The following is a 27,619-nucleotide window of genomic DNA, read 5'->3' on the forward strand; positions in this document are numbered from 1 at the left end:
TCAAACAGGTAAGGGTGTTGTGATGGTGGATCCTGACTGAGCCATCCAGTCCATGTACTGCTCTCCAGCCCTCTCTTCAGTCCTCTTCCCCATAGTCAAGATTCCTGCTGCTTGGTTCCTGGAGCCTTGGAGGAGCTGGTGGAGTCGACTCTGCAAGCGATGCTCGTCTTCTGTGCGTTTACCCAGAGTAAGAATGCCAGCTGAGGCGTCTCCTGTGAGAGGTCCTCCCAATTGTTTGCTACCAGAGCGACAGAGCAAAACATAGAGACGACAGGAATGCGATGGTCCTTTGCAGCACTGAGATACGCTGTGAGCATCACAGGCCAGTTGAGACAGCAGCAAAATCAGGACCAGAACCAGGACTTTCTAATGTTCAAGAAAAGAGTAGTTAACATCCAAACTGATACAATTACCAGCATACAATCTGCAGATATGGCAGACTAACAGAAAAAATGTGAAATTTGTATATTATTTAATATTTATTATAATTATTTTCCCCCTTGTCTTGGAAATGTGGCTATTACTGAGTAAGATGTTTATATGGTGTTGTTTACAACATGCACAACATGTTGCTGGTTAAGTCTTTAAAAATGCATGTTTAATATTGAATCAGCTGAATCAAGGATTAAAAGACAAACTCTTATCAGCGTATAATAAATATATAATTGAATCTCTAACAAGATGATGCTGACATTTAATCTACATGTAAATAATAAATCCATAACCTTTAATCAAGGATATACACAGTACCACCATAACCAACTACTTATCCATACATAATGGATATTAATCATTAAATCTACAGCAAAATGACATTGACGTGTATTCTACATAATAAAACTTTAATCTTTAGTCAGTTATTTTACAAAAACAAAAACACTCCAATCTAGCACCTTGCTTTTTTTTTTTTTTGTAAAGCTCAAGTGAGCTGAAAATGCATAACCCTCTGTGATTATATTGGCAAAGTCTTTCTGAACAAATTTGCCTGAATCTGACACAACATCTTATTTTTATCTATTTAAAAAAAAGGGACATATATTCACCAAATTTGCACATAGAGTATTTATAGCTGAAGTGATTTTGCAACTCTTGTCCTTAGATGGGCTTGTATAATTAAAATGCATGCACAAAACACATGAACACAAACACTACATAGAAAAATGAACATTTCTGGGGAAAAAAATGGAAAGAGGTAATATTCTGGGAATAAACCTATGGAATAAACTGATTGCCCATCATTTCATTAAGTGTTTTCAGCTTGTTTTCAGTTCATATATATTTTTTTAAGTTTTTAAGGGTGCCGTCCACAAATAAAACTTACAAACATAATTTGAGCCAGAAAGCTTGAAGCGTTTCTTCAGGTCATAAAGCACCTCGTGATATAAGTAACACGGTCAGACAAAAAATATCCACTTGGAAGTAAACTATAGCTAATATAACTATTTCTCTCACACTTTACAGTTGACACAAAACATTTATTAAAACCTAACAACACACTTGAGAGGATAAAAATAAATCAAGAAGAAAAGAAACATTTAGAAATGAAAAGTAAAAGTGGGAAGACAAACACTTTTAAAATTTGATTGTCCTTATGCAACTTTCAAAACCCAAAAATTCCCAATTGAAAACTATACATACAAATTTAAACTGCCATACCCTGTTAGGCGTGTCCATCCCAGCAGCTTTCTGGAAGTTGGTGGGGAACCACATCATCTTTTGGCTTGTGTGAAAGGGAGTCATCTGATCTTCTCATCTCCCCAGGCGAAGAGCAAGTGTCTTTTATATTGCTTTGTGTTATCTATACTGTGTGGACGTCATTCAGGCCAACCACAAACATGCCACTAAATCACCCAACTCTTGTTTCTGCCCCTTGCTCATTTGAAGGGTTAATGTCATATTAGCTGCCATTAATTAGGCTTTGGTGGCAGACCATCTCCAAGGCACTTCTCTGGACCTTTGATGAACTACAGGTATGTCTTTGTGGCTGCATGCCAATGGTTTATTAAGACATACCGTTGTGCTGAGTGGTGAGGGACAGAAGTCAATTAGGTAAGGAGTCCAATGAGATCTAAAATATCATCCAAATATAGAAAAAGCCCAGATGCCCTTTCTCAGTTCTAATGACAAGCTCATTCAAAAGTCATTCTAATGAGGTTGTATGGGCTTTATTCTCCAATACAAAAGGTGCTATAGTGACACACCAAAACATAACTGCATTTTCTTGCTCCTACACAAAGTATTCACTAGTGGGGTGTCCACAGCTAAAAAAAAGAGTCCAAAAACTTTGAGTTATTATTATTATTTTGATCGAAAAAGGAGAGGCCCTTCGAAATTTTCCTTAATTCCTTGCTATAACCATTTCCCACATGATAAACGTCATAACCTGTAGGATACTGGCACTCTCAAAAGTAAACTTAAAAAAGACAGGCTCAGCAACAGCTCAAAGCAATGATGCTGTTTTCATCGTTTTATCCTTAACGCCATTTACTTAATATTTGTTGCCACCTCATGGACAACAAGCAGCATTGCTTTATTTAGACATTCACGATAAAAATAAACTGCCTACTTCTAGTGGATCAGGAGAATTAACACAACATCACAGCACAATCAATAAAGCTATCTAAACACTTTATTGATTGCTTTTGATTCAATGTGAAAGCTGCTTTCGAAATGCTTTGAGTTTTGGATGCATGATCATGTTATCACTAGCATGTTTTCAAGGACAATGTGGAATGAAATGAGCTATAAAAATACAGTTTTGTTTGCTTGCCGCTTGAAGAGCTAGTGATTTGCAACCAAAAAAATCACTCATGGATGTTTTCAAAATCCTGCATAACTGAAACCTTTTCACCAAAATGTCAGTCCAGGTATTGACTCATTGTTGGAATTCATCTGTAATTGCCAAGAAAATGCGTATTCAACATTCCTGTAAAACACTGTGCATGGACAGAATAAACAATAAAGCCAGTTTTAATGGGCCACTTACAGACACTCATTTTGCAGTGAAACACATGTCAGGTAACTGTTTGACTCTCATGTTGTAGCGCTAACCCACGACCACTCTTCCCAGTCCCACATGCACTGGTTGTCCTGATCTGCACCACAGAACAACAGGTGTCAAATCACTGTATATGTGGAAGTAATGTTAAAAAAAGAATTAGAATATCAATAGAACTAACAACAATTATAATATCAATTATTAATGTCTGTGTCTGCAAGAATTATTATAGCCATATATGTTCCCTTCATACATTTTACATACACTTTACATCTATATTAACTTTACTTTTATTAACAGCAGTACCATGTTCCTGTTGAACTTTTACTCGTGGCCTCTAACAGGCAAAGTCACATATTCCAGTTGTGATTGGCTGGTGAGCTCCGCCACTCAAGGACGTGGGCTAGCTCCCCCCTGGGGACCAAAACACCAACTCACATAACGTTACGCACACAGCCCCTTGGGAGGAGACAAGGAGACCCTGTGGGGAGGGTCCAGAAATGTTGAAGAACTTAAATCCTAAGGAATGACACTGGAGATGTGTGGGGTCTGACGGAGGGTGACACCAGCAAGGGATGCAAGAGCTTCAGTGTGACTGAACACATCAACAGCTGCAGTTTGTTTTATCTACTTAACTCTACAGCTCCCTGGTTTGTTCTGAAATGGTCCTCGGTGAGAACTACAGAGCTCAGCCTAGCTGAGCAGCTCTACATTGTGCACTTAAAATGAAAATGGCATCCTCTTTATTGAAAAGAGTGATGGTTTGCACTTAGCTTTAAGAGATGTCTAAAATGGAAGAGGAAAAGCGTGAGCATGAAGAAATGAAAGCACAAAGACATGCCGAGGAGTCTCTAGAAATGAAAAGGCAAATTTGTGGCAGGAAATGCCAATGTAAGGTAAAGCCTGTACCCACAGAGCTAGAGTACGTAGTATAGGGGCATGTAACTAGCACTGCCCAGAGAGAGACAGGGATATGTAACTCACTGATCCAACTACTGAAAGCTGGTCCAGACTAGAAGTGTAATACCAGTTGTTACCATTTTTACTTTTCACAACAGAGAACCAGAGATTATAGAAGACAGAAGAGACCTAAACTTTCTGGCTCAAATGGAAATTTATTCCAAATTTGCAATGGGGAAAAATAAACATTGTCTTTCCAGTTTTCCATCCTGTTTAAAATGTATGAATGAAGTGTGAGGTCTCTCTGTCTTTTCTTCTTTAGCCCTCTGGCCAGCTCAAACCTTAAAACCTCCCTTCATACTTGTGTCTCACTTCTAATGCGACGAGTCTTCCTCACCATCATCATCTCTTTAACTCTCTCCATTATTTCCTCCATCTCCCTTTCATTAATGGCACTGCTCACCGCCTCCTTCTTATCTTCTACATCCTTCTGCTTATCATTCTCCATCACTATCTCACTCTCTCTGTCTCTCTTTGGGTAGGATTCTCTGTGGGCACAGGCTGCGGGTCAGCAGGATCCTGCAGGATCATCACTGACCGTCTCTTTCTCGGGGATGGAGTTTAGAGGTCCTGCTGCCCTCTGTTGCTGTGTCTGGAACTGAAACTGGACGTGGGGTACGGGTGGGGGTTCAGGATAGGCCGGTGGCTGTGGCTTTGAGACAGTTTGAACCAGAGGGAGAGCTGGTGGCTGGTGATGTGGCTGGGATTGGGGATGGATATAAGCCTGAGGCACGGTCTGAGGTTGGGACTGAGTTTGTGTTTGGTGCAGTGGTGGAGGCTGTGGGTGGGCCTTAGCCTGAGGCTGTTGCTGGATGTGGAACTGCTGTGGCTGGTGGTGGGGATTATGCTGGAGCTGAGGAGAAGCTGCTCCGTTCTTACTGAGGCCACAGGACTGCGCTGCACAGTGGATCTGACGAAGAGTGTCCAGTGCCTCACTCTTAGCATGCTTCAGCAGGTCTGCCTGGCCCTGAGATTGAGACAGAGACACAGAAAGAGAGACAACAATAAGGAGACAGAAAGAGAGACAACTTTGTGGACACCACACAAGATCATCAGATTTTAAAGGCAATAAAAATAGCAAGAAATGTCTTTGATATCCATTTTAACTTAAAGTCTGTGCTGTGGATAATATCATCTAGTTCTATGATGACTTGTTGGCCTGAAGGCTTTTGAGAAGTATATTTTAATTCCAAAAGGACTTTTACCTGTTTGAATACAGATTTAATAAGAGAAACAATAAGGTGAAGTAGTATAGAAAAAAAGGTGCATTATCTAATAAGATACAGAAGGGGGCAGTATACAGCCATGGACTGAAGGCCTTTGGTTATTCGCCAAACCTTCAAACTGCTCTCAGCTGGTGAATAGTGCTGTCATATGGTGATAATGTTATACTACATTTTTGCTCGTTATGTGGGAGCACCCCAGAGAAGAATCCCTGCCATGTGTGGAGGAAGTGGTCAGACCAGGCATCCTGCTATACAGCACTGTCAAGTCAATCTGGTCCACTGCCATGGCTGCCTGCCTCCTTAAAGCTAATTCTCTGCCATGTGGAAATGTGGTAGAATCTTCTCCACAGGCGATATTTTCTGTGTGTGAGGTGCTTGCATTATTAGTACTGGCCAAAAGAAAAACAAATTTGACCACATGTGTTTTACAACCTGTCTTCACATCTACAGCCTTTAAATCCTTGACCCTTCCCTTCAGGCCACACAGTCTCGCCACGAGCCCCTGTCTTTCAGCATGTCTGCTCCAACACGTTCTTTACACCACCATTCCGCCAACATCTGTTCACAAGCAATTTGAAAGCAGTTGCCCTCTCAACTTTGAATCTGCATATTTTTCCTCCCTCCCACTGAATAGTCTGGACTCAGTCTGACCTGCTGTGACAGCTTGTTGGGCTAACATCCCCATGAATAGTCACCAGCTGACCCATTCTGCACCAGACTGAAGTGTAAATGTTAAAACGGATAAAGTTCTCAATGCCACAAGGCAGACAAAAGCAGTCTGACATATTACAGGATGAGTAAAGGTGCTTCCCTGCAGACGTAAAATGTTCAACTCCAGTGATGTTAATATGCTGCAAGTGGCCTTTTACCTGAGCCACTTGAGCACGCAAACCATAGGCATGAATAAGTCATATGTTAGAAAAACACAAATTACGTAACTCATGACTCACCAGGCATAAAATAAGACAGCGACAAGCTTGTCTTGTGCTGCCAGAACCAAATCCCGATGTACTGTTATTCGGGTGCATTCACCCCTGCAGCTGGCCTAAAGCTATCCACAGGGGGTTAAGCCCAAACAAGGGCAGGCACCAAATCCCACCACTATATCCTAATTAAATTCAAACTTAATCTACTCCTTGCTTATCAAAATCAGTCCATCTCCTTAATAAAAATCTGGCAGTCAATAACCTGCCTTGAGTGTATTATTTTAAGGTTATAAAGGCAGATAGAGTGTGGTATGTGACAGCAAAGCGATGTATCTCCATCTGAACTATCATTTATGAATTCAGTGTAGTTCTATTTCCACTCATCAAATGTACAGAACAATACAATTATTTGAATTCTGGAGAAAAGCAGCACACAATGAGAGTTGGTAACAAAATGCAGTGTTTTTGGAGCTGTTTACTCTTCTTAAAAAGGATTTCATTATGCTTGACGTTTGCTTCAAAGCCTCTCTTTCTGTCTCTCTGATTTGGTTTTTGTTTTTTTGACAGGGATGTATGATGAATGACAGGGTGGTATCACCAATATAAATGGGCAAATACCTTATTCACCATGACAACTCTGATCTGACAATAACTGTCAAAGTGAGGGTGGAGCGGGTGACAAACAGAGAGTGAGAGAAAGAGCAAAGACTCTTTCTTTCTCACTTCCTTGCAGCTCTCTACTATCTACCAGCGAGTGTTTCCCGCCTGGCTGAGGATCTGGAGAGGTTGACAGGTGAAATAACTGGGCATGGTTGCCAGCCTCAACAAATTGGCACCACGTTCTCACCAAATGTTCAGTATGCAACACAGATTATAACTGAAGAATGGGAGGAAGAAGGGGAGGAAGAGGAGTTATGTGCCCGCCAAAATCCCTTCATGTTGAGAGAGTGGCTCATCAAATAAATTAAAGTACTGTGAAAGATGAAGCGGATGAAAGTGCGTGTTTGGAGAGACAAGGCAGGGATGAGGAGTTGTGTGGGTTTTGGGGTGCCGATTGTAGAGGGAGGGAGGCTGAGAAAGGAATTAGGTCCACCTGTTATGCTACTTATGCACATGCCTTTCCCCATCCAGATAGTGCAATGAAGCTTAACCAAGATAAATCTGGCTGTTAAACACGCTGCTGGTGTATTAATGCAAAGACAAATACACAAATACTATTAACACAGATCGACTGATGCTACAGCCAGTACATTCATTTCAGGTTAGTTAATTAATGAGTCACAATTTTACTGGAAACTGTTTAAATAATCAAGTAATCATTTGAGTCATTTATCAGTGAAAAATGACAAACATTTGCTGTTTTCTAGCTACTTAAATATAATGATTTGCTGCTGCTTTCATTAGTTGCTGTTTTCTTATTAAAATTTTGGACAGTTAGTTGCACAAAAAATCGTGATCTGAATGGAAACTGTAATGGGTATTAGTCACAATTTTCTGACATTATAGACTAAATCAGTTAGAGTATTCCTTAATGATAGTAATTGTTAATTGCAGCCCTAATCTTCATTAATGTTTGTTGTTTCTCATCTGAGAAGGCAGAAATGGGAAGGCAAAGAAGAATCAAGCAGTCATCTACCTATCCTGACACTAGCAAAAAGCTCAGACAAGGAGAGCTTCTTCACTCAATACTAACTGATTTCAGGGTGGTGAGATGAGATAAAAATATCCTGGCTGCTCCATCCTTACTTAGCCAAACAGGCCCACTGTGCAGTGTGCAGTCTGAGCAGCATGTGGTGTTTTATAAGTGCTGGTATTACCGCCAGTATTCATAGAGGCAATGAGATGAGGGCATTGGGTAAACTTATCTTCTGTGCCATGGGGCAGGCAGAAACAAGAATGCATTTTGCTGAGCATCATCTTCAAGGCATGTCCAAGGAGCTCAACATCTCCTTATCTACCCTTGTCTAAAAACAAGTGTAAGCAATCTTATCATGTCTTGTTAAGATAGTTACACAAGCAAATAAATAAAACAGTACTTAAAACCAACAGCGTTTCATTAAGAGATTGAGGGATTACAGAAGAGGCAGATACAATTAGCCCAGAGGGCTTTCTTAAAGGGAAACTTTGGTATTTTAAAACTTGGACCCTATTTTCCCATCTTTTTGTGTCTAAGTGACTAATGGGGATAACAGTTTTTTAAATTGGTCCAGTATTGAGCGAGAGTGCAACAGGTAGCAGCTGCAAAACAGGCTGCGCATGTAATCGAATGGGGCAATTCTGTTCTGTCAGTATGTCCACTAAAAGTGCTCGTTTTGCCACTGACAGGTTCTATCTCGCGAGAGGTGACTACTAAAACAGTGGAAACGTAAGTAAGAGCTGGAGGGAGGAGTGATGTGAAGAGGTTGTTGTGTTGGAGTACAGAGAGCATAGCTTACTGTTATCTAAAAGATTTTCATTGTCATGGCTAAATATATTTAACTGATTATTTAGCTGTCTTCCTGCAACAACTATACTCTCACAAGACTTCGGAACGAGACTTCTTCTTGAGTGAGACATGATTAGACATAACAACAAACAGAGCAGATCAAGCAGAACATTCACAGCTACTGAAAGTAGGGTCCAATTTGAAAAATACTGAAGTTTCTCTTTAAGACATTATGTAGTTTCATCTTGGCAACAGAGTCTGTATTGTGTATCCAGCTGGTTATTGTCTCACATCTGAACATCAACCAATGAGATTAGCCAGTGTTCAATACACACTGGATGTAATAATACAACTGTGGGGGTGTTTGTTGTGTTGAAGGCCACATGCCAAGTGTTTCTCGGAGCATCTCACCTTGAGCACAGTGATGTTCCAAGCGTAGCTCTCCATTGCCTTCTGCAGTTTGCGGCCTTTCAGACCTTCCTTTGCGCCAATGCGATGCAGGTCCTCATGGAAGTCCAGACCTAGACACAGACACACATTGTAAATTACTGTATAATGTAATTCAGTCAGGACACTCAGGTCTAGATTTGGACCATTAAGTGATGCATGCATTTTAGTTTGGCAGTGTGGCTATGCTCATGTGATGCTCTGGAACAAATCTGTGCAAGCTTGACACGGGCTGTTCTTGAGCTCACAACCCCCTCGGCAGAGCCTGAGATACACAACACTTTATGAACAAACCCCAAAATATTCACCATGACGAAGGTAATAATACAATATACTGCTTACCCTTATGGTAACTTTTTCCACTTTTGCAACAAAAATTCTGCTGAAGAAAATACATCTATCCAGCTCTTCAGGGGCACCTTAAGGACCCCTTTAATAGATCACAATATATTGTGCTACATTGCTAATGGGGGTAAAATTGGAGTAGTGCAAAGCAGGCTAACTTCTAATTAGTCAGTAGGTCTGGCTTCATTTAGCCCAGGCAGACCATTACTAATCCTTTGGGCTTTAAGAACAAACTCCTCCTAAAGCTGTAAGTCTCAGTCTCTTAATCTGTCCCTGACAACTGGCCTTATGCCACCCCAGCTTTGATTCACTGCAAAGACATTGACAAAACATAATATGCTATAATTCACAAAACTCCCATCATCAAAAGGCATTCACTCTTAGTTCTCAGTTCTTTTCAGTAACTAGTTGGCAGATACAGCCCCTCGAGAGCCCCTTTAATCAAGCTGATTTTCATCTGAGAGGAGGAGACAGACTCTCTTCTTGTTTTATAAAGAAATGACTGTAAGCCTCCATCCTAAATGTAATTTTCCGAGGGTATAGGTGACACGTATGTATGTAAAGAGCTATATTATATTAAAGAACTCAACATTTCTTGATTTAATGATTGTGCTTTAAATGTATGCCCTGCTCTTTCTGTTGTGCCAGGAGTTACGTCACCTGCCACTACAAAAAAATGTTCACACTGTTGGTTTTCAAGCTTATCCCTACACATGCATCAACATGCATCAAATGCCAACAATCATGTGCAAGTATAGAAAAGAAAATAGAAAGAAAAATAGAAAGAAAATTCAAAAATCTGAAAAAAGGGGACCACAATAATATGGCTCTTGAACACACAACAAAACAACTGAGAGCCAAATCAAGTGTGCTGAAAGGAAACAAAAGGGTTCAGTACATATTCTTTTTAAAGCTTTATTCTACATCTTTGAACCACACCAAATGTATGGCAATGTCATTCAGGACAACAGGACACTCACTGCAACAACATTTCAAGACTAACGGATCAAGAGATCAATAAGTAAGAACAGAAAGTATGATCTTTGGTCTTCAGTGCACATCAGACTCAATCTTACAAAAAAGAGCCAGGACCCCTGTTGTTCTTCAATTGTCATATAATTGGTGATGTACAGCCATTGCAGAATATCAGTTTCAGGGCTTTAAAGTTGTGTTAACAGGGTTTAGTGCTGATTTGATCTTGTAATCTGGTGTAGTTAATGGGCTGCTGCTAGTGCAGAGCTGAGCCAAAGCGGTTTGTGATTGCAGGACTTGGGGAGTGAGGCAGACAGGGAGCTGAATAAGAGATGAAATTAGCTGGGGGCGGCTTGTCGCAATACAGCCTCTTCAAGCATTTAATTTCCTAATTATTAAGCATTTCCTTCCCCCAACACAGTTGCTGTTCCTTACTGTCACTTAAACTCTGTAAAATTTGAGTTAATAAACAAAATGTGGCCCCCATGGCACACTCTGGTGAGACAGGATCTTATGCTTCACTTCTCTGGTGGAAACAGAAAAAGAGAAGCGAGAACGACAGAGAGAGAGAGAAAGGGGGACTGAGGGGACAACATTTCTGTTCTGTGTAGACACACACACCTCAGTAAAGGCTTACAGTCTCTGCATAGAGCAGAGAGGGTTTTTGCCTTTGTAATGAATCCTGTAGTGGCACCTCTGAATACAGACGCGCAGAAAAGGAGACAGCTACAGGCAGATGGAGGGAGCAAGGTTGGTAAATGATAAAATCAAACACACATCTCCAAACAGGAACTGATGAAAAGAAACAATGAAAAACCCAGATGGAAAAAGGGCTGAGTGGGAGATACATACAGACAGATCAGTGTTTCATTACTTTATCTGAAGCTGGAAAGCTGCAGTGGCGAATCAGAATATCAGCATCAAGATTTTCCAGCTGTTGACGAGGTAAGACAACAGCAGCTTAACAATGGCAAGGGGAGACAAAGAGCAGGAGATGTCTGTATCCCTTGTATTTTTTAGTAATGAAATCCATATGGAGTGCCCTTGAAGCATACCAACAGAGAGATGGAGTCTTTGCATTGAAGGGGATATCAATAAATAAGCACGTCAGGCAGGGAGGGAGGCAGAGGCAGTGGCTGCTAAACCCACACAGTGAGCTTGCACCTGTTCCTGGGCCTGCTTTAACATGGCTGCATGCAGGGCTATATTCAAACCACACACCTGACCGCTTCACAGGCTGCATCTGTATCACACACAGAAATACATTTTGTGTAAATGTCTTAATTAAATCCCACCTGCTCTCTTAGGTAGCCACTTTTCTAGTATTGGCACATTGTTGAGCCTCGTTGAAGCTGCAGTTGTTGAGTACTGACACAATAATCACATCTATACATCTGTATATACTACACAGAAGTAATTAAATACTTGCATTTAACTGTATATAACCACTTTTTATGTGAATATGAAGTAACTTATTACATCACAGATTCAGTATTGCACTATTACACACATTTACACTGCTTGTATCTTTGTTTAAAATCTATAGAAACTCTTTCACCTGTAAATAGACATTGTATGTTGGCCATTTGTTCTTTCTATATGCATATATCTTTTTTTACCTACTACTTTTATGTGTGCACGTCTCTGTTCAGCTTTGTTGTGTTTCTTTTGGCTGCATGTCCATATATAGCTCCTGAACATGGTTGCGTGTAAGTACATTGAGAGCCACTAGAAACCGGAGTCAAATTCTCTGTATGCGTAGACATACTTAGCCAATAAAGCAGATTCAATAATCATCATTTTATCTTTGTTAAAATGACAAATGATTGCAGTCTTATCAGCCACTGCACCAGCAAATACACTTTAGCTCAATGTGGATACAAAAGCCGAGGCACAACATCAGAAATACTGATGAACAAAATCGTTACTTGAGAAAACCCATTGAGTTTGAGAAGCTAGTGGAACGGAGGCGAGAAGGGGTGGAAGTGGGCTCTCCATACACAAACAGATTAGATATGCATGCAAACACATAAGCCAGTGTACACAGTATACACACAGACACAAACACACAGTGGTAGCATCTGGAAGTGCCAGAGTGTGCATCCCAGCTGTCTATCTGGCCCCCCATTAATGGTGTGTGTGATGGCGAGCCATCAATAGTGCCCAGGGGGGATCATCCAGCACTTCTCCATCCTCATCAACACGTCAGCCTCACTGCCCAAATTAAACTGATTAGCTGCAATAATGACTGGGCATAAACTGAACACAGGAAGGAAAGAGGAAAGGGAGGAAGTAAGAGCCATAGCAACCCAAAACTAACCCACGTTGCTGTTTCTAGCCTCCTACTGTATGACTGCTGAATCTGTCAACGTGCAGTCATTTCACATTGCTCAGATTTAAAATCAAAGTCAAGTTAGGAAGTAGGAGGTTAGTTCAGGTCCCTCTTTTCAGATCGCAGCCTCACGCGTCATTGTGATTATGGCTTTGTCACAACAGCATTTAGCTGATGAGCAGAGCACATTTTTGATGGCTAGGGCAAACGTGTCAGGTCCAATCAGCAGCCTTAAATTAAGCTGAGATGCAGCGTGCACACACACACACACACACGCACACACACATCCTACCCCATCCCATATTCTCTCTCCATTGCTGACAGCCCGTCCTCTAATAGCACCTTTTTCCGCTCCTCACACAGCTATGACACCAAAATTATACCTTTGGCTTCTGGATCGATCATAGGGGCAAAACCTTCAATTCCATGCAAATCCGCCATATCACTCTTCGTTTGCCTCCACTCTCTGATCCTCTGTATTCTTTTTTGAGCGTGTGCTATTGTCATCATCTGTCTGTACATAATCATATGGTGGCTTATGAGATGGTTTATGGAGGGTGCATTCATAGCTTGTCAGTCTATAAAAAGAGGTAAATTCCTGCTTCCCCAGCCATCAGAAAGATGCAGCATTTTGTTGGAGATGGAATGCCTTCCACAGCTTTTCTGCTTTAGAGGGGATAAGAAATGCCTCTAATGAACCAAGACAATGGCTAAACAAGGGAAAGATGGCGGAAAGAGGGAGCGAGCCGATTTGGAGTTTAGGAGAGAATGGGCTGCGTTAAACTTAATACTTAAAAACTTGGTGGGCTATAATTCTGCATTTATGAGAGAAAAATGCAGTCACTCTGTCCCATTAGCCGGCAAATACAGACAACAGGGGCCCGATGAGACAGGAAGCAGATGGAGAGGACAAAGAGCACACTGGGCACAGGAGTGGGACAGAAGTGTCTGCATTAATATCAGCAAGTAATTAGTTTATTAATGCTGTGGGGTGGGAGAGGGGGTGCTGTTATTGCAAGTACTGACACAAATCTTTATACTTTATTTGCTTGTGTTGTTGTAGATGGAGCTGTTATACAGTCGATATTGTAAGATGGAATTTTTATGCAAAAATTTCCTTCACATGTAGTTAAATAATTCACTTTCCTACAGCATTATTTCCTTAGGCCAACAAGGCTAAATTTCATTTAAGTTTGAAATTAGTATTTTCTGTCTTCATAAACAGTGTATTCAAGGAAAACCATATGTGCAGGCCACCCTTCACTTGTATTTATGTCAGTTGTTGTATGTTTCTGCGTTGTGTTGTGTGTTTTATGTGTTTTTATGTTTGCTGCAGCACAAATTGCCCATCTTGTCTTGCCATTTGTATTTTTCCAAAGATAGTATATGTTTCCGGTCTTTTTGTCTGCCTTACTTATCGCTATCATAACTAAAACAAATGTCTGGAAGCAGGAATGAACAGGCATGGGAGTTATGTACATTTGAGAATGGACCGAGGCATGTGTGTTAGTGCTGGGGGCAGGGGAGGAGTGGGTGATAGGGAAAGTGCTATGTTTGGCATGCAGCTGAGGCCCCTTTGGGCTGTCGCTCCAGCCCTCTGCCTCATTGTATTGTTACATAATGCTGTACGTGAAAACCTTGTAACCTCAAATTTAGGAATTTCCCACTTTTTCACTTCAGTTGAATTGGAAGGATTACATGCTTCTTGAGAAAATGCATCAACCCTTGGGCTTTTGAGGCCTTGACATATTAATTAATTCAGTTATTTTAAGCATGCATGTGAGGCACAAACCAATGTTGAGTTCCTTAGGTCCTGAAAATGTGACATTTTAGAAATATAAGGTTTTCACCTGACAGCAATAGTAAGCTGAGCATCAGCCTCCGGTATCCAGCCAGACACTGCTGTGAGTGCGGCTGTGGCAGCGTGGGGTTTAACTGCTTAACTCGGGAGTCATCTCCTTTGAAGATGCTCCTTGCTGTGGGCTGGGGAACCTCGGAGCCAGGGGACAGCTCTGTGATTGAAGCCCCAGCGCTCAACCTATATCCCTGGGTAATTGCACAGCACCAGTATCTTGGCTTGTTGTGGTGGTGGTGAGGCATATGCCTGACTCTGTGTGACACCAGGGAGTAAAGCTGGGCATAGCAGGCTTAAATTGGCTTATCGGACTCGGGATATTGGGTTGGCATGAGCAATTGAACCAGTCTTCCTAGTCTTCCTTTGGGTTTGTCATACACAAAACAAACAGAAACTGCAAATGTCTTTACATCAGCTATTATAAGGTCTATAATAGGTCTAAATCTGTAAGTTTTATGTTTGTTTGAATAATGTGTTCATGTGCTTTCCTACTGAATTAGAATGTGCAGCATAAACATGCCAAATGTAGTCAGTATTCAGTGTTTGTGCTCCTATGTGAAGAGCTCCTCAGCAGCGGCACTGCTGCGTAGTAGAGGCGAGGCAAATGAGGAACAATTAGTGCTGAATGTAGAAGAGACTGGAGAAGACAAGCCACAGGATTTCTTGATTTGAAGCCATTTCTCTTCTAATGATCTTATTATGGTCAATTGTATCCTTGCTCCTAAAAGGTTGGAGCTCTTACATCGAGCATCCCACTAAAAACACCTGAAAAATAAAAATAAAAATAAAAAAAGCTCTGTTTTGCCATCCCTCCCCCTCTCACTCCACACTCTGTCAAATCTAGTCATTTCTCTCATCCTCTCAAAGGATATTTATGCTCTCTGACCTCTTTCTCCTGCAGCCCTTTGTCTATGTGGCTGGCTGATTGTTTTCACCTGCCCACTGACATGACTCGGTGTTGACTCACTGATGATGGCCCACTTCTATCGACAACAGCCAGTGTTGTTGATGTTGATGGATATGCTGTAGGAGTAGCTACACTATGCTCATTCTATTAGGCAGAAGGACACGACGCATAATGTGTTTGAAGGGCTGCATATAAGCATTCTTACAGCACATGATTCATTTGGATCTAAAAACAGAAATAGAATAGTTGATCATATTAATTCAGACATTTAAGAAATTAATGTAGTGTTATGTTTTTGTTTCTTATTATATCATGTTTCTTAATTAAACATATGCCAGGAAGTGAGGTTATTTCATTTGTGTCTAATACAGATCTTGCCCTTGAATCGTGAGTCATTTTTATCACAGGAGCAGAGAAATCTGCTTTATCCTGCCCTGTTTCATCATGCTGCTGCTTTTATGTTTTTGAAGTGTCATGAAATGAAAGAATCTACATTTGAAAAACTTTATATTATGAATATAAAGTACCAGTCAAAAGTACAGACATACTTTCTCATTTGAGTGAAAGGCAAGGTGCGTCCAAACTTTTGATACCGTATATATGAAATGATCACTTGTTATTTCACTTTCTATACATCCGTTTCCGTGTGTGCGGGAAGTGGGGGTGGGGGGTTTTCTGTATTAACTGCAATGGAAACTAAACTATATATCATTAAACTATTTTTTTATACAGGGATATTTTAGGTTTAGTGTAAGACTATGAGCAGAGAAGGTGGAGATTTTAATGTTATGTTTGATTTACTTATTTTCAAAATGCGGATTGGCCAATCAGATTAGTCTCTGCTGATTGCGATTGACACTTCCATAGAGGGAAGCAATTTCTAGCACACACGCAACACGCATGCATGTAGCTAGTCAAATTTCAAAAACCCTTTTTCAAAAACACTCAAAACTTTTTAAGGACACGTGTTGATGATTCAGCTTCAGTTACTTTGGTGTCCATCCCTAATAGCACCAGCAGCAGCTCCAGCCCTGACAATGAGTTTAGTCCTATCCAGCCGGATAATGCTAAACCTGTGGCTGCAATCATGGAGCTGCTAACACCGCTGTCAACGCCTTTCCAGCCAAAGGATTTTAACTTACCATCCAGGCATTTTGGGGCCGAAGGTTTTCAGGATCATTCAACTCAAGTTGGTTTCAATGGTGCAAATGGTTTCATTATGTGAAAGAGACGGATAAAGCTTCATGCTTCACATGTTGCTCCGCTGTAGCAAAGAAACTAATTAGGGAGAACTGGACAAGAGCTGATGCCTCATTTATGGAAGGAGGCTTTTCAAATTGTGTTCATAAGGTAAGATGCTGCTTTTTTCACATCTATGCAACTATGACTCTTTGTTATTTACTCCTGTCACAATGCAGTATGCTTGTATAATGTTCAGTCTCTTTGGTTGTGATTTGTGACAGAATCTTGAAAAACAGCAGAGGGGTTGCAGAGTAGGGTTCATTGCTTTAAATATTTAATGACTGTAACCTGGTTTAGTGATTTAACCTGGTTTAGCCTGTGTCAGCGGTTGCTCTATCTGTCACTTGAATCGAACCAGGTTGTTGCAGTCTGGCACTCCACCTGCTCTCTTTTCCCCTTTTCTCTTTAATCTTACTCCTCTCCTTTGCATAATGTCTGTGGTTGCTCTGATGGTAAGTTCAAGTTGGCTGTTTTTCTATATCTGGTCTTGTTATTCAGCAGTAGTAAGACTTATTGAACTGATGCATACATTGTTAATGCAGTTTTTAATAACTTAGATGATTTCTTTTGATTTACAAACTGTATAAGCCTATATCACAGGTACGCCAAGTTGGGTTTCACAAATTTCATGTTGTTCAGGGTGCATTGTGGAATTCTGTAGTTGCTTTGGCTTTCCGCCTTGTGTAAGTCCTTTGGCTAAAATGATTACCTGACCTTTAGCACCCCCAACTCAACATGTTTCCCAGTGTCCCTGTCCAGTTGGGATCACAGGTTTTTAAATGTAGAGAATGTAGAAGATGAACAAGGATGTTGCAGACGAGGACACTGCTCATCCTACAATATAACATACCTGCTCGCTGTGCTTGTGTAAGCTTGGAGTAAACCACATCAGCCGACTCTATCAGCGTTCTGCTGGTTTGGATCATCTAGAAGACAAAGAAGACATGGCGTTAGTCTCCATTGCATTTCAGTGTCATACCGGGGTCTCCTGAAAAGATTTTAGCAGAGTCATAAATAGGGGACCTTCATAGTAGATTACATAAATATGACTGAAATAGAAATACCAGGAAAGAAACACTAAATAGCTGAGAAATGTCTCTTTTGGCACTTTGTGCCTTAACCCGAGGCAAGGAGAGGCTACAACCTCATAGACTTTATCACATCAACAACCAGGGGTCCTTTTGAGGTATTTAGACATGTAACTGAGCTCTTAGCTGCTATGTTTTCACACACATACTAATAAGTCACCCTTAACCCAATTAAGACAATATAACTGTCATGTAAATGCCTTTATCTGATTACCTTAATGGGGTAAGATCCTAATCAGGGGAAGCATATTATTCCCAATTAATTGGACATGCACACAACATAGTTGAGATTTCCCTTCCTTTGCATTGCCTTCTATTCTAAGAACAAGAGAAAGCTAGATACACTTGAAATTGTAAGCAATTTGGACCAGACCTGTCTTTCCACCTCTACTGTGGCCTGTCACCCCATATCTGGATTAAAATCATGTGTTTTGTTACCACAGGGAAACCACACTTGCCAAATTTGTAACTTCCTATTTTCACCTCTTCTTTTGCATCTTGGCACTGCGGTCTAGTCTGAGACCTAAACATCATCCCAAAGGCTGAGGAGGACCAGCTGGAGCATCCCTGCAGAACTGAGGAGGAAGCTAATAAAGTGTCAGTCCTTTCAGAAGGGAGACAGGAAGTGCACTCTCATACTGTGTGTGTGCAGAGTGTATATGTGCATGCCTTTTCTTGCTTTGCATTCCTTATGAGAATTGATCTCATTTTGGACAGTCCCTTCATCGAGTGGAAAATGCAGAATCTTAAATATCTAATGCATCAAGTGTTTGATTATTTGCATTATGTGCTGAACCTGCATATGCATGAGCCTCCTCACCAACCCACAGTGAATGGATTGAGTTGTATGTGTAGGTGAGAGTAGCAGCAATAGTGAAAGTACTTAAAATAGCGACAAAACAAGAGTTAAGAGTCTTGAATGCAACATTTCTTAAAGCTGCATCATGTTCTGGTCTTGTTAAACACGTAATTCTGTGAAACACTAAGACTGAATATTAAATTAAACTGTGTTATACTGAGCAAGGATAAGTAATATGTAATATGGAATAAAACTGAATACTAAATGAAATATCTTAAAATAGTAATGCTTTTCCAGTTTAGTGTGGTATCCAAAGAATAGGTTGTAGTTTTAAAAAACTGTTGCAAACTTTAGGCTCAATGAGTCAGTTCTGCAATGAGGTAGCTCTTTAAATAAAGGACAGCTGTGGTCTTTAATAGTGTGCTGCAGGTTTAAACATTGGCACGGTCATGCTCAGGGGTTTTGTACTCTAGCTGGGATTTTCCAAGGTATGATCTTGTAAATGTGTAATATTGCTCATTAATGGGCTGTTTTTGTTGCAATTTTCAGCACTTTATCTGCTTGTTTTACGGGAATAAATGTTAAGTACTGCAATTAGAAGAAACGTGGCTTTGTTTAAAACATGAAATGTGGAGTTATCCGTTTTTGCAAAAAAAAATTAACTGCTAGCTGGAGTTTTACGGTTTTGCCCTCCAAGAAAAACTTGAAATTTGAAAACAAAAAAAGTTTAATTTTGTAAATTTTACTAAATTAAAACAACCCAATTGCAGTTTGATTGATATTACCTTGAATTAACTATCTAAAACACAGTGGAAAAAAGGAGTTCACATGTTTTTGCAAAGAAATTCTTTAGATATACACTTCATATATATATGTGCATATCTGTTTGGCTGGCCTGCCCTCTGGAAAGAGAGGTCCAGTGTGCTGACGCTTTGTTCAGCTCATGGTTTATAATGCTGGCTGACAACAGCCAACATAGGGGTGACTCAGGCTATGGGATGACTATTCTACAGTAAATGGCCTGGTGTTGGCAGTCATGCTCTGAGGAAGTCATACACATTTACACACACACACACACACACACACACACACACACACACACACACACACACACACACACACACACACACACACACACACACACACACACACACACACACACACACACACACACACACACACACACACACACACACACACACACACACACACACACACACACACACACACACACTGGGTCCTTTGTTCAGTTGCGCTGAGCGTGCCAACAGGCCAATCTTTGGGAAGCAATCACTTAATCACTCAAATGACCAGGCCTGAGCCTCAGGACATGACCTACAGGTTTTTATTAACTCCTCAGACCTCAACATCACCTTTGAAAACTGCAAGCCCCTGACATAACACAACATACAGAGGCATCTGAGGACAGTGTCTAGACTTGTCATTACAGGGTGCCGTAGGATAACTTACAGTAGCCAGATGAAAGGAAATTTGTAGTAGACATTAATTTGCGTGTTTTGGATTTTTGTCAAGCACTTCTTGAATAGCTTCTCAAAAGCAAACCACTCTACTTACCCTAAATAATCAAGCATCAAACATCCAATGAGGTAACATGGATGACAAACATTTTTATGGCTTGTAAAGGGGTTGAACTGTGAGTACATGAAATAACCTCTAAAAACTCTAATACACCCTGTTTTTTTGCTTGTCCCCACAAAACTATTTTGTGGACTGGAGCGTGAGAGTAGTTCTGACAGTGCCAAGCCTCCTGCTTGGTGCGAAGCCTCATAAAAATCAAAGCAGATTCTATTTGGTGCTGGTGCTGCACCGCTCCGGATGTCAGCGCACTATAGGTGTCAGCAGCAGCAGCAGCAGCAGTGCCACTGACCTGATCAACATAGACGCAAAGACCTTGTTCCTCATTCATGATCAGCTATCACCAAGCCTCAAAGGGAGGCAGAAGGGTTGTAGAAACAGCAAGCTATAACTAATTACAGAGTCCTCCAGCCCCCTTCTGGTCGTTCCAATGCCAAGTGGTGAAAAATGTAAGAGAGAAAGCAGGATGCAGAAGTACATGTTGAAATTATACAATGAACAGCTGCAATTGGACATCCGACATACAATAGGTGGTTGAGGCAAGTTCAGAGGACTTCAAGTTGTGTGAATGCTGAAATTAAATGCTAAGCAAATGACCATTAATGGAGGGAAAAAGTTAATCATCCTCTTTGGGTTTTTTTCTTGTTCTTGTAAATGCAGCACCTATGAATATGTGCACAGAGCAGGAAGTGCTTATCACAGCACCCCACTGCAGCCTCTTTTATACTTAAATGCTTGAGTGCTTTGACATTTTATCTTCACCTGAAGTCAACATTAGATGTAACACGCTATAATAAGAGTGTTATTGTCTCACATGAACACAGTATAGGATGCATTTAAGTGTGTATGTATGCCTGTGTACTGGATTTGTACTCAAATATTGATTTTTAAAAGGAATTGCTGCTGAAACCATTTGTTGAAAATGTTGTTATTGTTTATCATCATAATGTTCAATCTTTGACAAGAGCACAGTGGTGCTGGTGTATTATTAATAATTATTTTTGCCTGACAGCATCACATGCTGGTAAACATTTCTTCATGTGTGTGCTGGTTATTTACCATGTCGTAGGCGTTGAGCACTTTGCGTAGCAGCTCAGGCACAGGACCCTGAGCTTCCATGGTGGGGTACGTCTCGCTCAGGTCCACTGTCACCCTCAGTGACCGCTCACTGTTCATCAGCCAGGTAGACACCGTCAGGATACACTGCTTCATGTTGGCTGCAGGAGTCAGGCCGCAGAGCTCCTTGAAGGACACCATGGCATTCTGGAAAGAAAGCAGATATCCTTATGGGGTTTCTAGATACAAAAAAGACATAAAAACATAAAACATAAAAAGGCCCAATTCTATGTGGCACATTTGTGTCAATTCTCGGTTTTATTCAATAGATGCTGCTCGGTAAAGAATGGAAACTATTTGTCATTTATCTCCATGTGAGAATGTTTTACACTGAACCACTCCCTGTTCACTCATTTTAAATTGCTCTGGAAAACTTTTTAATCAGTTGAAAGTGTTCATGGTGTGGTTTCATTTTGACCTAACCTTAACCTCTGCAGTATGTTTCAGTGAAATCAACTAAAGCAACTCCAACATCCGGAATAACCAACTAAGGCAAATTCCTGTAGACTTATTGTACTTGGCAAATGAAGTGCTTGTGCTCTGAGTGGAATGGCAAATATTGCAACCAATTTTTTGCACATGACCTTCAGTAAGGAGATATAATGAGTGGGATCATGATACTCCCCTCTGACTAGAAACAAGATAAGAGAGCAGTGAGTGTTTGTCTTGGTGACAGTAAAATTATCGGTTTCCCATAACGTCAGTCTGCTCATTCAACAACCCAGAGGCTCTGGAGCCAAACCTCTGACCGCAGCCTCGAGGTGCTAAGCATATACAGTCACTCATACCTCTTTTTTTAATTACTTCTCCTTCTATTTCATCACTTTTTCTTGATTGCTTTTTTCACACTTGTTTATCTAATTCTTATCCTTGTGTTCTGTGAGCCTACATCAACCACAGAAGATGAATGACAAGAATGTCTCTGTCCTAGTTCAATGCTGCTACATACTTCAACATGTCGTTTTTATTTAATTTAGTAATGATAGGACATCTTATTTTTCATCAGGGGCAGCTGTAGCTCAGTCATACACATACACAGCAGAAAGAAATCTACCAGCACAATGAGCTAATTTGGCGTGCTTCCGCTCAACCTTCATATATTGTAGAAGTTGTTTTTTTTCTTGATGTTTGTTGAGCGTGTGTGTGTGTGTGTGTGTGCCCCTTCCCTTTTCTCCACACAAAAAGTTTAATTTGACATATCTGAAGTGGTAAGAATCAGAACAAAAACAAAATCCATCCATCTTGCATGAATATTTAACAAACACAACTCAAGCCAGAAGAATAATGTCGTATTTTGGCAGCACCATATTCAACAGTAGTTTGTCAGCCTTTGGAAAGACACTTAATTCAGATTTCAGCAGGAGTACACCGCCAGCCTTACTTTCTCTCTGCTAGCCAGAGTTTCTTCATGTCTGGATTTAAAGGCTCTGCAGCTCCAGAAACTAGGTAACTGTCTCTCAATGTTTCATTCTTCTGCCAGCATGGAAATTTGAGCATTCAAATGGACCCACTGCTTTTCACAGAGTATCCAATCAATAAGCTTTGTTAAATAACAGTGTGCAGTGGGGGAACAGGAAGGGACAGTGAAAGAGTGCAATAGAGAAATCTGGACTGAGGCAAGAAGAGGCAAGTCTGAACTGCAAAGAGACAAGAAGAGCAGTGGTACGATGATGAGAAGCACTGAGAAGACGAAAATTAAACGCAGGAAAAACAAGGGGCATAAAAGAAGCAGGCAAAATACTATTTAAAAGGTATACTGTGTAGGAAACACACAGTATTCAAAGTTGGCCCCTTCATCCCGAATGAAAGACCGAGCAGTGATGGTCCAGTGAGGTAAAGAGTGAATGCAGAGAGCAAGTGATGCTGGCTTGAATCAGATAAATAAAACATTATTTTCTGACTGTTTCACAGCAGTTGTGTTTCAAAGTACAAATAAACACACCCACACCTCTGCAGAACCCTGCGGGAAGGTCCTACTATGCCGGATTTTGTGTGAATACAGAGCATCGTCCTGTCCACTGTGGCCTGTCTGCTCTGTATGTGTGTAGCTCAGCCCTGCCCTCGGTCAACAGACACACAGACCTGCAGCTCTTTATACATCCATGACAGAGAGCGGAGCGGGGCAGAGCAGAGAGACAGAAACAGCCATGTAACCTGGTTGCTACGCTTCAAGTCCCAACCTCACACCCTGCGCGTTGTTATTGGCTGGGGGCTACACACCCACTGCCTAAAGCGTGGCACCGAGAAACATCCCAAACACAGCAAAATAATAAGAAAATACAGGCAGAGTGCAGAGTCTCTGCCACCGCCACATACTTGCTCTTGAGCACATGTGACAATTGAGAAGGATTTCTTTTGTATGAGACTACACATTTTTTTTGTAGGAAAATCCTGCGTAGTACACATTTAAAGAGAACAAGCCAGTGTTGGTATTTAGCAGTCCACACACTCAACACTCCACAGTGTGGGAACCAGCTGTCTCCCTGGGCTAGACCTCCAGGCCAGCAGAAAAATCCACCCCAGCAGCCCCTACCCCAGAGGATGTGCTGTCACTGCGAGGCCCGACCTTCCTGTAGACGGAGAGGGTGGCCAGGGGACACAGTCGGCATCTGTATGCTCAGCCTCAGCCATAGTTAACACCTTTTGGGCCATTGAGCACAGCCACTGAAGACAATGGAAGTGGAAGCGGGACAGCTTTAGGGCTCTGGATTCAAATCCGTTGTGTGATTATGTGTGTACGTTACTGCATGTGTTTCTGTTCCAGTGTAGCCTCCGCTAAAGCTATTAGCATTCATTATGCTTTGTATAATTCCTCACATGTCTGCATGGGACCACATGCATAAATGTTTTTCGATAATTGTTGTGCAATAAAAGCCATACTGTTCCCAGGCTATGGTGTTACAAAACCCAATGAGAGGCTTGTGTTTTTAATTAGTCCCCTCCCCCACTTTACTCCCTTTCCAACATTCCCCAAATGAGAGCTTCGTGTCCGGTTACAACACTGCTTTTGTTTCTGTTTGCCCCTCTCTCTGTGTCTTTCTGCCTCTATCTGTGTATCGCCTTCTGTCTCTCTCTGGGCAACAGTATTGAGTAGTGGTGAATCTTAGAAAGTTATGAGGATACACACACTTTTTGGCAAATTAAATAATAAAAACTAAATCTCTAAGCTGGCAGCTCCATCAACATGTTATAAAGTTCATGGGCCTTCATTCAAGTCTCCTGCAGAATAATTGATTTGGTGCCTAGATCCACATATGAAACATGGCTATCCATCTGCCAACTGGTCAATGATCTCCTCAGTCTTTTTAATAGTCAGATGCACTTGTCTTTCTGTTATTATTCAAAGCAGACCACCTGGAAGCTTTGCTGTTTAAAGATAAAAGGAGTCTTAAAAGACCTCGGTGGGGTTAAATAATTCTTTTGATGGCGACATCTGATGTGTGTGTGGTACTGCTTTCAGGCTATCGTTGTATGCTATGATATTGGAAAACTCTCATGAGTATTGCTACAAAAGATTACTCTTTCTCACGTTAAAGTCTAATGTTGGCTTTGAGTCAACGGTGGTGAAGCTTCCAGAGCTACCCTGGTTGTTGCCTTGTTGGTTGTTGGCCACAGGCCCTGTTGCTGCCCTGCAGCTCCCTCCAGATCCAAGGCACCGGGGCTCCACACAGATGGTCACTACAAAGCTTTCACAACTGTCATTTTTTACATTTAAAAGGCAAGGCCTCATTTCCAAAACACCTTTATTTATCCTATTTAAAGCCCTCTTCTCAACTCTGCCTCTTTCATTTATTTCATCTTTTATCTTTTCATTTCAAAAAGATACATTTAAATTTCAAACCTGTGGAAAATTCATCACAAAAGTTGTTTGATCAGGTTAAAAAACATTCACATACTATTATCTATCCACTCCGCCATTTTTCATGTGAGAAATTTGATTCTTACGACATTTGTGGTGAGAGATGATTCAAAGCTACAAAACAGATTACAGTGTCAGCTGTGACACATGGCATGCTTGTGATTATTTCCATACTTGGAGTTGCCTGATTGGAGTTTCACCATCGTTAGGATGTGTTTGATTAGTCTGTCAGATTTACAAGGCTGACTTCCCAGTGAGCCATATTTCAAGTATTTGCATGAAATGTTCATGCTGACTCACACCTGAGCAGACATCAGAATCTAATAATGGCAAACTGTTAAGGTGGCCATCATTCAAACAAGCAACACTTTGACTTTGCCAGAAACAATCCTTTGTCTAGTGGGGAAACACTGTTTTTGTCAGGATTATTGATTCATTAGCTTCTTGAATTCACACTATTATTTCCAATGATTTTGCTGAAATTACCTTACTCTTATCCCATTCAGGCTATAATTTGCTGATTTTACTACCTCTAAAATGATAGGTTCAATTTCACCTCCCAAACGTAAACATATTTTGCTCTGTATTGGGGTCTTGGAAAAGGAAATGATGTCCTCTTTTAGAACGTGCCTATTTCCACAACCAAAGAATGCATGACAGCATGCCACAGGATCTCTAATCACATCTCTCCTTATTTAGTTTGGTCTGGTCTTTTGTTTGCTGTGCCATTAGACTGAGATTACTGCAGTCAGATGGACAGACCTTGGTATTTATGACCTGGATATGTAAAGAGGAGTTTGTGACATTAGCTTCTTGAATAACACACATGAGTCTGTCTAATTGTATGTCTTCTTATACAGAGCATCAACATTTTAAATTGATTTTATTAAGTCTGCATTCTTCCATCATCCGCTACTCATGCACAAAAGGAACCAGGTTACTGGAGAATTCAGGTTAAGGCAGGAAATCAAATTACATTCCCAACTACCTGCCACATTTTAAAAGTACAACAGGTATATTTTGCAGCCATTTTTTCCCTTTTTTCTTTCTTTTTGAGTATTAGACAAGAACATCTGAGTACAAACTCTGTAGTGTTAAGCACATTGGTTTTCCTTATGTGCATACACTATGTGATCTCCTGTGTTAAGTTTTAAAAAAAAACATATTTACACATTCAGTATAAGTTTTAATTAGACTTATCTGTCCTTTTCACTCACAATCTGCTGTAACTTTCATTTTACCGTCCCTACCAGTGTTTTAGCCCTTGATTTCTTTTCTTTTTGTTTTTTTAATGCATAACCAATTATTTTGCTTTTGATGGGAAGCTTGTTTTAAGCGTGTTTTCAAATAAGTAAGTGACCAAGCTAAGTTTGTTAGTTTATTTGATTTACTGCTTAACAATTCCATTAACACAATTTTTCACTTGTTAAGACAGAGCATTGCTGATGGTGCTGTCAACAGTTCAAAGCATACAGCAAGATCTTGTTTTTTTTTTTTACTTTGAAAGCTGTCAGAGAAGACAAGAGCCTGCAAGCCTAAAATGACAACCAAACAACACTACACAGGGCATGTAAAAGGCTCACAGGCGCTCTCGATGTTGTAATGTGTGAGGAAAATTAAACAAGCTTTTTATCACATCCTTCTTCAGTCTTCAAAACAAAATGACAAAGTGCACTGAAAGGGTTCTGCTTGGCCAGATATACACCGTGGTTACTAATTTTCATTTTTTTAAGGAGTTTTAAAGTAGTGCTTGAAGTGCCTAGCAACACAGACCTTTTCCCTGGGCAGTAATTGTCCCTCATTAATGATTACACTATTCATAAAACTCATAATTGTACAGCAGTGTCACTTTATTACCATTCTCCTCTACAACATTAATAGAGTACAATTAGCGACATGCCTCTATCCACAACAGCAACTGAAATGAGTCCAGTCACAAACACTTACATCAGTTTAGACTCACTGAAGTAATTAACATTTATGCAGATGTCTCTGGCTTGTCATATCTTAAGCCATTTTAAGACATGAGCTATATAACATGGCTGGCTACAATCTGTCTAGACAAAGTGCTTAGTCTAAACAAGAAATTCTGCCTCACAGTTTCATGCCTCTCCCAACCAGTCAAGTTGCAGTTTATGTCTGTCCAGACTATGATATTTGTAGTCAAGACAAGTCAAGGAATTTAAGAGAAGGTATTAAGTTTGACCTTTGAAAACCAAATTTGAATCAGTTCATCCTTGAATCCAAATGGATGTTTGTGCCAGATGAAAATGAAATTCTTTCCAGGTGTTCCTGAGATATCATGTTCCTGAGAATGGGACAGACGTGAGGTCACAGTGACCTTGACTTTTGACCACCAAAATCTAATCAGTTCATCCTTCAGTCCAGGTGGGAGTATGTGCCAAATTTGAAGAAATTTCCTCAAGGCATTCCTGAGATGAATGGGGCAGACATACCTACATACGTATGTACGGATGGACATACAGTCTGAAAAAATAGCCTTATAGTCCCCAGCGCAGAAGCATA

General features: G+C 40.7%; 2 protein-coding genes across 2 annotated transcripts in view; both read right to left on the reverse strand.

Moving 5' to 3' along the window:
- On the reverse strand, positions 1–1,740 carry hcrt (hypocretin (orexin) neuropeptide precursor). The gene is made up of 2 exons (XM_062439160.1): positions 1,657–1,740; positions 1–366 (listed from the first exon to the last, which is right to left on the reverse strand). Exons 1-2 carry the CDS (start codon positions 1,738–1,740, stop codon positions 1–3), a joined length of 450 nt encoding a protein of 149 aa, XP_062295144.1.
- Positions 1,741–2,960: 1,220 nt separating this feature from the next.
- Positions 2,961–27,619, reverse strand: part of plcl5 (phospholipase C like 5) — a 126,777-nt gene continuing 102,118 nt past the window's right edge. The window contains 4 exon segments of the mRNA XM_062438515.1: positions 2,961–4,925; positions 8,947–9,056; positions 17,486–17,561; positions 21,178–21,381. Coding sequence (XP_062294499.1) covers positions 4,467–4,925; positions 8,947–9,056; positions 17,486–17,561; positions 21,178–21,381 — 849 coding nt within the window. The 3' untranslated portion in view covers positions 2,961–4,466.

Source organism: Scomber scombrus, chromosome 18, assembly GCF_963691925.1.
Source record: "Scomber scombrus chromosome 18, fScoSco1.1, whole genome shotgun sequence".
Lineage (NCBI taxonomy): Eukaryota > Metazoa > Chordata > Actinopteri > Scombriformes > Scombridae > Scomber > Scomber scombrus.

Bases quoted from the DNA above. Each gene is read 5' to 3' on its own strand.
- hcrt (XM_062439160.1), bottom strand. From the start codon at position 1,740: ATGACTCCCTTTCACACAAGCCAAAAGATGATGTGGTTCCCCACCAAC. The intron at 367-1,656 runs GTATGGCAGTTT...CTTGAACATTAG, and splicing joins GGATGGACACGCCTAACAGG to AAAGTCCTGGTTCTGGTCCT.